The following is a 16387-nucleotide window of genomic DNA, read 5'->3' as shown; positions in this document are numbered from 1 at the left end:
GCTGATAGTTGCTTAATATTCCATGATTATTTAGCTCTGTGGTTCACAACCTTTAACGTTCCTAAGCCCGGGAGAACTTACTAAAACACAGGTTTCTGAGCCCTATAACCAGAGATTCTGATTCAGTACATTGGGGTTGGCCATGAATTTGCCTTTCTTACAAACTCTCCCGTTAGGCTTACGTTGCCGGATCTTAAGCTCATACTTCCAGAAACACTGATGTGGAGTCCCGAAGACACTTCTTTGTAACAAGGCCTCTTCTTTATTTTGGTCATTCAGTAAATAAAACTCAAGCTGATTAGGTGTGATAAATTCCCTTACGCCAGAACCCTTTCTTTGTAAAGGGTTACTTAATTGTAAGGTAATTATGAATTGATATGCTCTGACCCAGTCTCTACAGCCCACAGCTGCAGGACAGCTAACTCCGAAGGACGCATTCACCTGTCCGGCCTTGAGAACCTCCCAGAGCGCTGGCTTGCGGGGAGGGCAAGGGTCGCCCCAGCGCCGCTGCAAGGCCAGGCTCGCTTTTTTGCAAGCTTTATCAGAGGCCGCCCGTCCAGCTAGACAAACTGCAGGAGAGTCCTGATAGGGAAGCGCGTGGGCGCCAATCTAGAAGACCAAACCCGACCCACCGCGGGCGGCCCACCCAACCCCATCCGGGAGTCTTCTCTCCGCCAGGGTCCTTCTTGGAGCCCACGAAGCCTAGCAGGGGTGACAGAGAGCCCCTCGAAGGGGTGCAGCGGGCAGGTGCCGACCCGCCGGAGATCACGCAGCGAGCCTGCGCCTTGAGCCGCCACCTCCGAGCAGTCGCCGGATTGCCGCTTCCCCGGGAGCCACTTGGCGCTAGGACCTACCCAGAGTCGGCTCGGTCCGGATCCGAGGAATTCCTAAGGCCCGCACAGAGGCCGGCGAGCTCGCCCACTCCTCGCGGCCCACTCCCTCCTGCCCCGCTAGTGAAGATGTCCGCCAAGCCCGACGCCGGCTTCGTGAAAGAGGCTTCACGCCAGATCCTGGCCGGTGGTTCCGCTGGTAAGGTCGCCCCGCCCCGCCGCGGGCCTGTTGCTTTTCCCTTCGCGTGTCCCGAAAACTTGACTCAGGCCAGTCTCCCTAGAGAAGTTTCTCCCCTGAATTCCGCGCTGCGCCGAGGCAGCGCGGAGCCCGCCGTGGGCAAAAGCAAAGGAGGCCGGGAGCGGGCGGTGGACGCTGGGCGCCCCAGGTCAAGTCCCCTCCGCCCCGCGCCGCCGCTCTCCGGGCCCCGCCCCCCGGGTCGTGAGCGGGGGAAACAGGCGAGGTAGCCTCAAGGCCTGTAGCGTGGAGGAGGCCTTTCTGCCTGCCTGGTTACTTTACTTGAAAAGATCCAGTTGCGCTCAGACTTCCTCTTGCTCTCAGTTGTAGGAGCTTTTTTGTTCTGGGTAATTCAGGTCTTACATAACTCCTGTCTCCCTCATTCAGTACCCGCCTCAGGACTCCAGAGGTCTTCTCCTTGCAGGGGTGCTTGCTGGGGGGGGGGGGGGGGGGGGCTCTTTGCGCCTGAAATGGGCATATTAAAATTCATATGTTAACACAGATAAACACGTTTGGTATAATCGGCTCACGTTAATTTATGGAGAGTTATGCTGTGGGGAAAAAACCTTCAGAAAACGTTTGTTAGAACGAATCGTGGAAATAGTTACTAAGTGTGGCTGGAGAAAGTCACCAACCCATGAGATTATGTTGTGTGAATGTGTGTTAAAGATATTTTAAAACAAATTATGAGTTAATTGAAAAATTAATTTTTCCTATCTCTGCATTTTATTATAAATTTATAAAGTAATTACTGTAACTCACTCATCACCATAAAACATTTTTATAAATGTAGAGAGTCTGTTAATAATTTGTACTGTGGCAACTGTAGTAAATCATATTAAGAGAGTGACTAGATATCCACTGTTTAACATCAACTAGTAAAATTTATTTTCAAACTTGGACTTTTTATAAAGGCCTATTATAAATTATGACTAGTTATCAGTATGTCATGGACTGCTTGCATCTCAGGAGTACCACAGGCAGCCAGATGTTTCAGTTACCGTCTGTACACTTTCCTAAAGATATTTCATTAATATGACAGTTAAGGCATTCATATCTTGTATGTGTCTACTTTTTTAGTTGTTTCCCCAGAGGGATGTTGAATTTTCACCAATTTACTCACCATTTGGCCAATTTCACAATGTTCAAGACTCTGCCAGCTGTTCCCAACTTAGTTGATTTAAAGTCCACAACCCTGATCAAAGAAAACTTAGCTGTCCCAACAGGACAATAAGGCTAATTGGTGAACATCCTACCCTATGACTAATGATTCAGAAACATCTGTAATTGTCTTGGATGATCATACTCTATTTTGGACACAGCTAAATTCAGGGGAGAAGTGTAGATCAAACTGTAATCCTGCTTACACTGTTTTGGATGATAAACATCTGGCACAAATATGTGTGATTCCATCATGTTCTTACAGTTGTAACTAATCTGAATGAAAATTAATACATTTCTAAGAGAGTAAACATAGTTTAGTTGATTTATATATTTTGTACTATGTAATTTTGATAAATGACAATAATTTATACTTACATCATAGTGTAGAAAAAGAGTCCTGTTTTCTTCTATTTGGATAATATCATTTCATAAAATTTTATATTTATCAGACTTTAATAAATGCATACTGATCATATTATATATACTAGGCCAAGGGCCAAAAAGAAATTAATATACAAGAGAGGTGAAATTTTAATAAATACAGAAAATGCATTTGAATCTCTAGGGCTGGGGTTCTGATGAGATAATGTCATCAAAAGCAACACCTCTATGTATGCATTATATAACCTATAACCTTTTGAGGGTTAAGGTTAACAATGCATTCTGGTTTTCTTAAGGGGGAAGAAAAAAGCTGGGAAGGTTTATTGGAGAAGTACCATATCTTATGGAATTCAGGGTCTTGATGCTTTCCTGGAAGAGACTGCCATCAGGAGCTAGAGCGCTGAGGGGAACACAGGAAGTCAACTCTTGCCATCTCTTACCCTTCCTCACTTTGTCAAGGGGTTAAGCATTTCCAAGGCAGCAGAGTGGTGGTTAATAATAGGGTCAGAGGTAATACTAATAGTTGTTGGGACGGCTTGCCATACTTCCATAGATTTGCCTATTAAGGAGTAAATATGCCCAAATGGATTCAGGCAGTTAATTACTTATAAAGACAGGAAAAGCAAATCATTATGGTGTCAGTTCCCTGGGTCCCTTTTTCCACGGATGACACCAAACTGAAGGGGCCTGATGATATATAGTATGAGTGGTAGGTCACTCTGGTGTTGGGAAAGCGCCTTAACCACAGCCAGTCTTACCCACTTACGCTGAAGGCTGCAGCTTTCCCTGAGTGCAAGTGTGGTGGCAAGCCTTGTATTCAACTGTCACTAGGGAGATGGACAAGAAATGGCCTTCTGACAGTCTTCGATGAGATAACGGGAGAAACCGCTTCTCAGCTCTTTCCCACCCATCTGCTTATCTTCCCTTAGGGCAGAGGAAATCACAGGGCATTCTGCCAAGAATCAGGTCAGACCATGGCTTACCCTTCCTGGAGGGTTATTTGGACATGTGCAAGGTTGTCAGCATGCTAGGCTGTGGAACTCTTTCCCTGTGCTCTTCGGGTGCCTTCGTTAGTCTTTTTTTCTTACAATTGACTGCTCTTTCCCATTCTCCCATCTACAGGACAGAGTGTGGTTCCTAACAGCTCTTGAATTTACATGCTCTTGACTTCCATTCTGCAGAGACAGTGAGGGACCGACTTGCTTTTTTTTTTTTTTTTTTTTCCCCAGTGTTTGAGTAAAAGCATGGGAAAGACTAAATATAACCTAATTTTGGACACGGACCCACCTTTGCCACCAATCTGTTGTGCTGCCCATGCGGATGAGTGGGGCAGGAGTGGGCAGGGAGACTTCAGGGGAGATTTATCTTACAGAGAAACCAGACACATCATGAGATGGATAATAGATGTCTTTCATCACGATATACATCTGTCTTTCATTATAAGATGGTTTGTGATATTTGTATTTAAAAGACCAAAGAGATCAAATCACTGACAGCTGCTTGGACAGTATACATCTAAAGACTGGCCTTAAACTTGTAGCTGTAGGTAATATATAAAGTTATTTTTAACCAATGGCAATTTTGTTTTATAGTTTTATATGATACGAGCTGTGCTCAAGACAAGTCAATATGAATTGAAGTTTTACAGAGCAGGCTTCTAGTCTGTATTTTCAGCTTCAGGTAATCACTTAAGATTCACGTGAAAGAATAGAACCCAATGATGAGAGAGCTTCAGGAAGATCAGCAAGACCAAACACTGCAGAAGGGGTAAGGATGTGAATGAGAAGAGGCCATTGTATTACAACCTGAGTGCTCAAAGTATGGTCTGTGGATGAGCAGCTACAGGCACATGGTAGCACCTGGAAGCTTGCCTAAAAAGTAAGATCTCAGGCATCACTCCAGACCTACCATCTCAGAATCTGCATTATAGGAAGGACTCCCAGTCACTGGTCTGCTCTTTCCAGTTTTAGAAGCACTGCATTAGAAGACCTTTGAGGAAGAGAGATTTTATAGAGGGAAACCAGATTGGCAGAGGATTACAAGTTAAAGCATTCTTGGTTTTCATTGCTGACCAGAGAGAGAAGACTGAATTCTGTACACCTTATTATATGCTCCCAATTTAGCTGTCAGTCTTATTTTCCTCCTCTCCTACACATGCTATTCAGTTTCTGCTAAATAGATCTGTTCACTGTACTTGAATGTTACCTGTACCTTTGCACTTTACATCATAATGCCTGGGATGTCTTCCTCTTATTTTCTCTACCTATTGAAATCCTATCTATTTTCCAAGGTCTAACTTGAATATGATTTTCTGCATGAATGTTTCCCAATGTCCTCTACAGCCTTATCCAGCTTAACATTCTCATTAACATGTGAATGGCACAAGTAATCAAAATAACTAACATTTATTGAGTCAATACTAACTGGTAGACTCAGTTCTAAGTTTTACATGTATCAACATGTTTAATCCTCATCACAACTCCAGGATGAAGAAACTGATGCACAGAGGGCCTAATTAATTCACCATTGGTTGCATAAGCATGTAACCATTTCTGTAGGAAATCAGGATAGGGGAGGGATGAGAAAGATATTTTTTCCATCGTCAGACATTTTTAGAATTTGGAGAGATCAATTCAAGTCTATCCCTTATTATTTCTATATTTCTTAATAGTTTACATCCCTTAAAAGAGCTATTTTATCTACAAATACAATTCTTACAGACTTTCTGCTAAATAGTGTATTTCTCTTTCTAAATAATTTCAGGTGTATGGGTGCAAAATTAGCTTTTAGCCAAGAGAAAATTCTCAATCCATCTAGGGCCTAAATGTGCAGTTGGGCGTGTTACATACTGAAAAAGGGCTCTGGCCACTGGAGCAAGTGGGAGCTGAAATCTGATTCATAATCCATGTATCTTAGAGTTATAGATGAATCCTTTTGGGGGAGTAGGGACATCTTTTTCTTTTTAAAAAAGTTTACTTATTTTTAAATTTAAATTTGATTAATATATAATATACTAGTTTCAGAGGTAGAGTTCAGTGATTGATCAGTCTTATATAGTACCCAGTGCTCATTAAGTCACATGCCCTCCTTAATGTCTATCACCCAGTTACCCCAACCCCCAACCCCTCACCTCCAGGAACCCTCAGTTTGTTTTCCAAGATTAAGAGTCTCTTATGGTTTGTCTCCCTCTTTGATTTCATCAGTTTTATTTTTCCCTCCCTTCCCCTATGATCCTCTGTTTTGCTTCTTATTCCACATATGAGTGGGATCATATGATAATTGTCTTTCTCTGACTGACTTATTTCACTCAGCTTAATATCCTCTAGTTCCATCCATGTCATTGCAAATGGCAAGATTTCATATTTTTTGTTGGCTGAATAGTATTCCATTGTATACACACATACCACATCTTCTTTATTCATTTATCTGACGATGGACATCTGGGCTCTTTGTATAGTTTGGCTATTGCAGACATTGTGGCTATAAAAATTGGGGAGCAGGTACCCCTTCTGATCACTACATTTTTATCTTTGGGATTAAATACCCAGCAGTGCAGTTGCTGGGTTGCAGGGTAGCTCTGTTTCCAACTTTTTGAGGAACCTCCATCTGTTTTCCAGAGGGGTTGTACCAGCTGGCATTTCCCCCACAGTGTAAGAAGGTTCCCCTTTTTTTTTTTTTTTTGCATCCTTGTCAACATCTGTTGTTTCCTGACTTGTTAATTTTAGCCATTCTGATTGGTGTGAGATGGTATCTCATTGTGGTTTTGATTTGCATTTCTCTTGATGCTGAGTAATGTTGAACATTTTTTTCGTGTGTCTGTTGATCTTTTTGTAGGTCTTCTTTGGAGAAATATCTGTTCATGTCTTCTGCCCATTTCTTGATCTGATTATTTGTTCTTTGGATGTTGAGTTTGATCAGTTCTTTATAGATCTTGGATACTAGCCCTTTATCTGATAAATACCTTGTCCCATCTGCAAATACCTTCTTCCATTCTGTGGGTTGTCTTTTGGTTTTGTTGACTGTTTCCTTTGCTGTGCAAAATCTTTTTATCTTGATGATGTCCCAGTAGTTCATTTTTGTCTTTGTTTCCCTTACCTTTGGAGACATGTCTAGCAAGAAGTTGCTGCAGTTCTCCTCTAGGATTTTGATGGATTCCTGTCTCATTTAGGTCTTATATGCATTTTGAATCTATTTTTGTGTGTAGTGTAAGGAAGTGGTCCAGTTTCATTCTTCTTCACATGACCATCCAATTTTTCCAACACCATTTGTTGAAGAGATTGTCTCTTGTCCATTGGAAATTCTTTCTTCTTTTGTCAAAGATTAGTTCACCATAGAGCTAAGGTCCATTTCTGGGTTTTCTATTCTATTCCATTGATCTATGTGTCTGTTTTTGTGCCAGTACCATATCATCTTGATGATGACAGCTTTGTAATAGAGCTTGAAGTCTGGAATTGGTTTTGGTTTTCTTTTTCAACATTCCCCTGGCTATTTGGGGTCTTTTCTGTTTCCATACACATTTTAGGATTATTTGTTCCAGCTCTGTGAACAAAGTTGATGGTATTTTGATAAGGATTTTACTTGAATGTACAGATTGCTCTAGGTAGCAAAGACATTTTAGTAATATTTGTTCTTTGTGTTGTGATGGGCACTGGGTATTATACACAATTAATGAATCATTGAACACTACATCAAAAACTAATACATAGTATATGTTGGCTAATTTAAGAATATAATTGGAAAAAAAACCCATGAATATTTGTTCTTCTAACCCACGAACATTTTTTTTTTTTCATTTCTTTGTGTCTTCCTCAATTTTTTTCATGAGTGTTCTGTAATTTTCTGAGTACAGCTCCTTTGCCTCTTTGGTTATGTTTACTCCTAGATATCTTATGGGTTTTGGCACAATTGTAAATGGGATCGATTCCTTCATTTCTTTTTCTTCTATCTCATTGTTAGTGTATAGAAATGCAACTGATTTCTGTGCATTAATTTTATATCCTTTCACTTTGCTGAATTCCTGTATGAGTTCTAGCAATTTTGGGGTAGAGTCTTTTGGGTTTTCCACATAGTATCATGTCATCTGGGAAGAATGAGAATTTGACTTCTTCTTTGCCCCTTTTATTTATTTATTTGTTGTTGTTGTTGTCTGATTGCTGAGGCTAGGACTTCTAGTACTGTGTTGAACAGCAGTGGTGATTGTGGACATTCCTGCCATGTTCCTCACCTTAGGGAAAAAGCTCTCAGTTTTTCCTCATTGGGAATAATATTTGCTGTGGGCTTTTCCTATATGGCTTTTATGATATTGAGTTATGTTCCCTCTATGCCTACACTGGTGAGAGTTTTAATGAGGAAAGGATGCTCTACTTTGTCAAAGGCTTTTCCTGCATCTGTTGAGAGGATCAGATGGTGCTGAGACATCTTTTTCTGTTTCTCACAATGACCAAAGGGATTGGTAGCAACCTGACAGCCATACTGATAGACTGCCCCCACAAAACTCGCTAGAGTTCCAAGGTCTCACAGGCCTCAGTATTTTACGTCATTACCTGTCTGCTCACCAGTAGGGCTCCAGGAAGTTTCCCTTCTATGAACATCTCTTCCTTGGAGTCAGGAACTTAGCTTTACCTCAGATCTTCCCATTCTTCCTAATAACCAGTTTGGATTCTTCCATGTGTTTCCAAAGCTCATGGGGTTCTTATTTCCCAAGTCATGTAGAAGTCTTTAAGATTCACTCAGATGAGTATTCTCTCCAACTTCTCAATGGGCTTTTGCCTCTAACTTCAGAGTTTTCCAGAGTCTCTGGCAGGTCCTCTTGGATCCCTGAGAGACCTTCTCTCACCAGAGCCTGTCAGGGTCCCTCCTGAGGCCTTGCATAGGCCTTGTCCACACTGAATTCCCTTGCACAGTGGTGTCTCTAAGACCCTTCCTGTCCTGTCTCCCTGAATCTCATACTTATATTCCCAGAAGTCTTCTGGTGCCACTAGGAGAACTTCCTAGAGCATTTCCCCTCCTTATATCTTTTACATGATCACCGTTCATGCAGGACACCGATTTAGACACAGTTGCAGTACTTTGTGCAGTTTGTCTCATTAATCACCTTTGAGGGATCAAATGAGAAAGTGGAATGAAAAATGCTTTTTAAGGGGCACCTGGGTGGCACAGTGGGTTAAAGCCTCTGCCTTCAGCTCAGGTCATGATCCCAGGGTCCTGGGATTGAGCCCCACTTTGGGCTCTCTGCTCAGCAGGGAGCCTGCTTCCCTTCCTCTCCCTCTGCCTGTGTCTCTGCTGACTTGTGATCTCTGTCTTTCAAATAAATAAATAAAATATTAAAAAAAAAAGAAAAACCCTTTTTAAGGGGAAAGAAACCTGGGATTCATGGATAGGTTTCTGGGAAATTGACTATTGAAAGTATATGTAAAAAGCACATTATACTTGGGGCGCCTGGGTGGCTCAGTGGGTTAAGCCGCTGCCTTCGGCTCAGGTCATGATCTCAGGGTCCTGGGATCAAGTCCCGCATCGGGCTCTCTGCTCAGCAGGGAGCCTGCTTCCCTCTCTCTCTCTGCCTGTCTCTCCGACTACTTGTGATTTCTCTCTGTCAAATAAATAAATAAATAAATCTTAAAAAAAAAAAAAAAGCACATTATACTTCTGAAAGAGAGTCAAGACTTTCAACCTAAAAAGTTAACTAAAATGGTACTGGATAATTTCAAGTCTTTTTAAAACTCTTGATCTTTTGATCTTATATATCGTAATGTATCTTCATTTTTATAAGATTTCTACCTTTTTTTTTTTTTTTTTTGCTTTAACCCATCATAGTTAAAATACAGTTAAAAGAAGTACTTTAACAGGCAGTATGTATACCAGTAGTCCTCTGGACTTTAATTTGAGCTAAGTAATAAAAGGGTCAATGCATGGGAGGTAATCAAGGTTAAAATTTTGATCAAGGAAAAGGCTTTTTCAGAATGGGTGCTAAGGAGACACACATGTGATTTGGATAAATGGCTCCTTTGGAACTTCAGGATTTGGGAAACTGCAATTGTTTGATAATAAGTAGCAGGTTGTAATCAAACAGGTGAGCCTTTATGACACATCAAAGGGAGGCTGGAACCCATTATCTGGGTAATTAGGGCAGAAAAATTCCCCTTATTTCAACCACATAGGAGGAAGCAACTCTACTGGTCAAAGTAATTATAAAGTAGCTTTAAGGGATGCATTTTAATTAAAATATAGTCTTGTCTCTTTAAAATTTTAATTTAAACTTGATTTAATTAACATACTGTATTATTAGTTTCAGAGATAAAACTTAGTGATTCATCAGTTGCTTGTAACACCCAGTGCTCATTACATCATGTGCCCTCCTTAATGTCCATCACCCAGTTACCCCATCTCCTCACTCCCCTCCCCTCCAACAACCTTCAGTTTGTTTCCTGTAGTTCAGAGTCTCTTATAACTTGCCTCCTCTATTTTCATCTTATTTTATTTTTTTCTTCCCTTCCCCTATGTTCATCGGTTTTGTTTCTTAAATTCCACATATGAGTGAGATTGCATGGCATTTGTCTTTCTCTGGTTGTTTCACTTAGCATGATACCCCCTAGTTCCATCCATGTCATTGCAAATGGCAAGATTTCATTCTTTTTGATGGTCAAATAATATTCCTGTGTGTGTGTGTGTGCGCGCACGTGTGTGTGTACAGCACATGTTCTTTATTCATTCATCCATCAGTGGACATCTAGGCTCTTTCCATAGTTTGGCCATTGTGGACATTGCTGCTATAAACAATGGGGAGCGGGTGCTCCTTCAAATTACTATGTTTGTATCCTTTGGATAAATACCTAGTAGGGGAATTCCTGGGTTGTAGGATAGCTCAATCTTGTCTCTCTTAAAGAAAATCTAGTTCTTGGGGCTCCTGGGTGGCTGAGTCTGCTTTGGCTCTGCCTTTGGCTCAGGTCATGATCCCAGGCTTCTGGGATTGAGCCCTGCATTGGGCTCCCTGCTCAGCGGGAAGCTTGCTTCTCCCTCTCCACTGTCCCTGCTTGTATTCCCTCTTCCACTGTGTCTCTGTCAAATAAATAAATAAAATATTTAAAAAAAAACCGACAAAAAAAGAAATTCCAGTTCTCAAAAATGTGAATTTAAGAACAAAATATGAATTGCATAATCATATTTCAAAGGATTTCTTATTTTACTGTCCTTCAGTGAAAGACATTTTAAAAGCATAAGTATAATATGTGGCACACAATTCAGTTGACATAAAAACACGATCAACATTAACAGTACATTTTAGGAACACTTTGTTAAACCAGCATTGCCTCATCTCCTTTGTCTGTGCACTGCCTTCCCCTCTCAGTCTTGACTATAGCATTTCAGAGCACTGAGAAACTGGTGTTTTAGGTAGAGCATAGTAGATGCTCAGGAATGGATGTTGACTGTATTAATGAATAAATATCAGAAGCATAAGCCACAGAATATAGTCTCCAAGTCCTACTCTGAAGAGAGAAGAGTATGCTGAGGTTCAAGTCATCAGATAATGAATATTTGCCACAGTACTTAACTTTAACAGTATTTTCTTGTACTGTAACCATTTGGTAAATGAAGTGAAAAGATTATCCTCAGGTCTAAAATGTGTGGCACCTTATGAGTGAGAGGTCTATGATGATTTTTTAAATTTGTGTATCACCTTTTGTTCCAGGACCTCAAAATGAAAAGAGGTACACAAATCATTTCAAACATCTTTATGATTTAAGTAGGTGGTATCTTACAATGGCAATAAATGAAACCAGGTCAAGGAACGTCTAGGAGATTTTTTTTTTAAAGATTTCATTTATTTATTTGACAGAGAGAGAGGTTACAAGTAGGCAGACAGAGATAGAGAGGGGAAGCAGGCTCCCTGCTGAGCACAGAGCCCGAAGTGGGCCTCCATCCCAGGACCCTGAGATCATGACCTGAGCTGAAGGCAGAGGCTTAGCCCACTGAGCCACCCAGGTGCCCTAGGAGATTCTTAATTGCTCTAGATTTTAACTGATTTTTCTTACCATTTTTTTTCTTTTGGTTTTAAATTATTATGTTTGTGTCACTTATTTCCAAACTTTGATGTGATGATGTCTTACACACATTCTAAGTATTCTATTAGATCTGTATCTTTTGATCCCTTGTATTAGTTTGCAAGGGCTATCTGAACAATGTACCACAAACTGGATGGCTTAAAAAAACAGTAATTTATTGTCTCACAGTACTGGTGGTTCGGAGTCTGAAATCAAAGTGTGGGTAGGGCTGGTTCCTTCTGGAGACAGCAAAGGAGAATTTGGCCCATGCCTGTCTCAGTTTCTGGCAGTTGCTGACCATCACTGTGTTCTTTCCCTGTCATCACATGGCTTTCTTCCCGTCTGTCTCTGTGTCTGTCCAATTTTCCCTCTTTTTATAAGGATATCATTGGATTAGGTCCCACTTCAATCTGGTATGACCTCACCTTCACTTGATTACATCTCTAAAGATCCTATTTCTAAATAAGATCACATACCAGAGTTTAGAACTTTTTTTGGGGGGAGGGCACAGTTTAACCCAGAACAGGCATTTGATTGTATTTTTTTCTTTATATTGTGGTTCTTAAGTTTGTGTTCCATATCTCAAGCTATTGTCCTATGTTTCCCTGCCTTTCATTGTCAACTGTGAAAAATTGTTCACTCAGTTTCCAACTTACCGTAATTGGCATATCTGTCTTTACCTTTCTGCTCAAACTGTTAACTACCGGTTTTCATTCTTAATTTTGCCTAATCTTTGTAAAATTTCACATTCCCTCACCAGTGTTTCTCTTTAAAATTGTCTCTACTGTTGATTGTTACTCTCCTCTTCATATCCAATCACTTCTTTACCATTTCTTTTGCGGGTTCCGCTTCTTTCCCTTTCCTCAAAAATTGGCCTTCTGCAGGGTTCTAAGTTCTCTGCTGCACACACTCTTACCTCCTGGAGCAAGCCCATCTACTCTCTGGCTTCAATATTATCAATTAGCATGTAACTCCCGAATCTGTATTACCAACTTCTCTGTGTCCTACAGATTCAGATCTCTAACTTATACAGTAGAAATAACATGGGAAAAAGAGTTTGCTGATTTTTAGTGATTTTCAAAGGTAATGTTTCGGAGGTAAAATTTGAAACTAGTATCAGACCATCAAATACCACTTTTTCTTTGTTGTCTCATCTTTATTTTGAGTTGCCTTTCTCATTCATTCTTTTTGTGAACTTAGCAAGTTACAAGTGACTCTCTCTGGGTGTTTGTTTGGGTTTAGATGGATCCTCCTTAATTATCTAGTCAATAATTAAGATCAGACAAATAGGAAGCATTAAGATAAATCTTAAGTACTCACATTAATTGAATGATTATTATGTATAAAGCATCTTCCTTTGCTTACCTTATTGACAATAATTTGTAATTTCTTGAGGATGAGGGAAGTGAAGTTCAGAGAAATTAAGGAACTTGCTCAAGGCCAGTAACAGAACATGAACTCAAACTCTGTCTTCTTTGCTTTCAGAATTTTTACTCCTCCCCACTATCCTACCCCGCCTCCTACTGTGCAAAGAAATCAGGCTAGCAGCCCCATGCAAGGTATTGTCTTCACAAGACCTCTTTTCCTTCAGGCTGGTTTAAATATTGCAGCTGCTCTGGAAACTCGCACATTGATGAACCAGCAAGGTCTGCCTTTGGTGTAACCAGCCATTTCTTATTTTTGCCAGACCTCTAAATGCCAGCCGTAGTACAAGTATAAAATTCTCCATATCACCCATCAGGGGACTCTGTCAGCATTGACAGAGCTACCTCTTTCCTGTCGTTCCATACAGGCGATTGATTAGGAGTGAGTTGAGCCCCAAACCTTGGGTAATTGTTAAATAAGCCTTATACATAGGTAAGATACCGGAATGACTCACTGGAGTGAGAACAACCCCAGAGTAGACTGGGTGAGCCTGGCTGTGAAAAAAGGGAATTTGGGGTGCCTGGGTGGCTCAGTGGGTTAAGCATTTGTGTTCAGCTCAGGTCATGATCTCAGGGTCCTGGAATTGAGCCCCCACATCGGGCTCTCTGCTCAGTGGGGAGCCTGCTTACCCCTCCTCTGCCTACTTGTGATCTCTCTCTCTGTGTCAAAAATAAATAAATAAAATCTTTAAAAAAAAAGATGGAACTTAAGTTGCATGAAATAGGTTTGTTTTGAGCTTTTTCATTTGCACAAACTTGGTAGCTTTAGGTGAGACCCAGGGTGAATTTAGTTGAATGTTTAATCTAGACATTCTAGAATGTAAAATCTAGAATGAGCTATTATGGGGGGAAATATAACTTTGGAGAAATAATAATTTATGTTTCAGTAGAATTGAATGACACCTAAAATAGAATTAAGCTCAAAAGTTTTACATTGTGAAAAGGAGAGAGAGTTAGAGAGAGAGAGAGAAGAAATGCCAATGAGCTAATATTTCTTGAAAAATTATCAATATTTATGGATCATCAAATGTGCCAAAATTAGATTAATACAGTTATAGGAAGTATTATTTTTGTTCTTGTTAATATGGCTGCTGTTGTTATTACTATCTGGAGAATTATTGTAGAGGTAAGTTAAAATACTTTGGAATAAATTATAGGTACCTCTCCGGAGATTCAATAAGGAGCAGAGTTACTTTGGAGCTTCCTTCTTGGGCAATGCATTTGGTTGGCTACGACATCACGGAGGACAGTCACATTTGAATAGAAGAACACCATTCTGTCTGTGTGCAGACCTATAGATGGCACTGTCTTCCTATAATTTTGATGATTTGCTTTAAAAAAAACCCACGCTTTCTGCAGACAGAATTAGATGTAGAAGTGTGTTAGCTTCGAATTAGAGCCTACCATTATAAAACATTTGGAACAGGTGCCTGGCATAGATCAGAAAGAATTATACATTTGAAAAATGTAGATGACTGGACTTTGGAATTAGTTTTTCTATTTAAGTATGATTATTAACTATGTATGGAAAAATAAGTTTATATAAGTAAGAGAGGTGGGAGCAACTATTTTTGTTGCTATAATATTTATTTTCTTTGTGGTGGGTGGTCTTATTTTTGAATTTAGAGTTTTGGATCAAACAAAAATTGTTGATAAGTTTAACATAAATGTCATTCATTCCTTTTAGGTCTTGGAGATTACCTTGTGGAAATAAAACTCCTTGATTCCATAACTTTTTTCTCTAAATTGTCAGGGTTAGACTGCGTATACACTAATAGTAAATTATACACTTCTGTGAGCAAGATCTAGAGTGCCAAATGCATAGTTCTTTTTATTTATCTATCTGGGGCAGCCACTCAGAATGCCATTTCTTATTTTAATATGAGTTTTAACATAAGAAAGTGATGGAAGTGTATAAAGAATGTATTTTCTTAAGCTCCAAACAGGATTTTTTTTTTTTTTTTTAGGTTGATACATACTGTGTGTGGAATTAATGGAAATACCCCAAGTCCTTGCTATTGTAAATGAACTTCTAACCACAAGATGGCAGCGTAACTTGCCCATGTTTTTAAAAATATTTTTTAGAAAAATGGTTAGTAGATTAAACACATTATTTCTTTCTCTGTTAACGAGAAATGTATACAGCTATGAAACCTTAAGAAAATTATAAAGAAAATGAGTACTGAGAATACTTAATACAGGAAGTACTATAGACCCCTTAGTGATTTATTTTGATTAGCAGGGGCTTTTTTAGTTAAGCTTAAAAAACATTTATTTCATATTCTTTTAAGATGGAAGTAGGAATGTGATCATATCAAAATTGGAAAGCATGTCAGCCACTTTCTTTTACAGAGCATTATAATCTCATGTTTGTCTGATCGAGAGTCAAGGAAGGATAAGACTTTCTGTTTCCTTCATGTTTTTGTAAAGATCTGCATTGGCCTGTACCTTCTATTCTTTGGAGCGCACAAATGCTAGAGGTTAGAAGGTCAACAGAGAAGCTAAAACGGGAAAGAAAAGAATAATAGAGACACTGGCATATAAATTATATGGAAAGAAGACAGGGATGATGATGTTTATGTGACCTTTGCTAGATTTATGTAATTGTATACTTTAAAAGTGTATCATCTGTCCATTCAATAGGGGTCTTTAAATAGGCATTACCTACTTTTGTTTGTACTTACAGTGTTTTCGTTGATATGCTTACATATTAGGTGGTATTATGTTTTACTCTACATGGATGCTTTTCACAATTTAGTTTTCTTTTGTGTAATTAATTTAAAAGATTACACTGGATTTAATTCTTGTTTTTTAAGTCTTGCAAAGACTTTTAGGTAGAGACCAAGTCTTATTTATTTTATGTCTCCAGGGCTTGCACAGTGCTTAGAATATATCTACTCATTAAGTCTATTTTTATTCAAATTGCATTTGCCACAGAGTGATACAATTCTTTTGAGACATATTTTGCTTATGTGCCTCTCTCTGATCAGCCTAAATGTGGCAGAGACAGGGAAAACATCTTTTATTTTAGAAGCCAAGTGCTTTGAACTCATTTGTAACATCTTATTTTGGTGATAGTGGAGGGAGTGTTCCTTGTAGGAGTGATAGTTTCTCAGAGCTCCACTGAAAATAAAACTTTCATTTTCTGACTTAAGGTATACAGAAATGCTAAACAGTATGATTTTCTTCCTATAATAGAATATTTGATATATAATCAATATAAGATGCACAGTTTCTTCTTGTAAGCAGCTATACACAGAAATGTTTTATAAATTCAAAAAGGCGGTCTCTTACTCTTCTTTATTCATGTAAGTT

The 16387-nt window shown here is 39.5% G+C and overlaps 1 protein-coding gene across 2 annotated transcripts in view; it reads left to right on the top strand.

Moving 5' to 3' along the window:
- Nucleotides 1-418: 418 nt before the first annotated feature.
- The window catches only part of SLC25A21 (solute carrier family 25 member 21), a 510014-nt gene continuing 494045 nt past the window's right edge, over nucleotides 419-16387 (top strand). For both annotated transcript variants that reach the window (XM_059181944.1, XM_059181945.1), the window contains exon 1: nucleotides 419-1029. In XM_059181944.1, coding sequence (XP_059037927.1) covers nucleotides 960-1029 — 70 coding nt within the window. In that variant the 5' untranslated portion in view covers nucleotides 419-959. The remainder of the gene's footprint in view (nucleotides 1030-16387) is intronic.

Source organism: Mustela lutreola, chromosome 7 (assembly GCF_030435805.1).
Source record: "Mustela lutreola isolate mMusLut2 chromosome 7, mMusLut2.pri, whole genome shotgun sequence".
In the NCBI taxonomy this organism is placed as follows: Eukaryota; Metazoa; Chordata; class Mammalia; order Carnivora; family Mustelidae; genus Mustela; species Mustela lutreola.
Note: the sequence above shows the minus strand (reverse complement) of the source record. Positions and strands in the feature narration are given on the sequence as shown.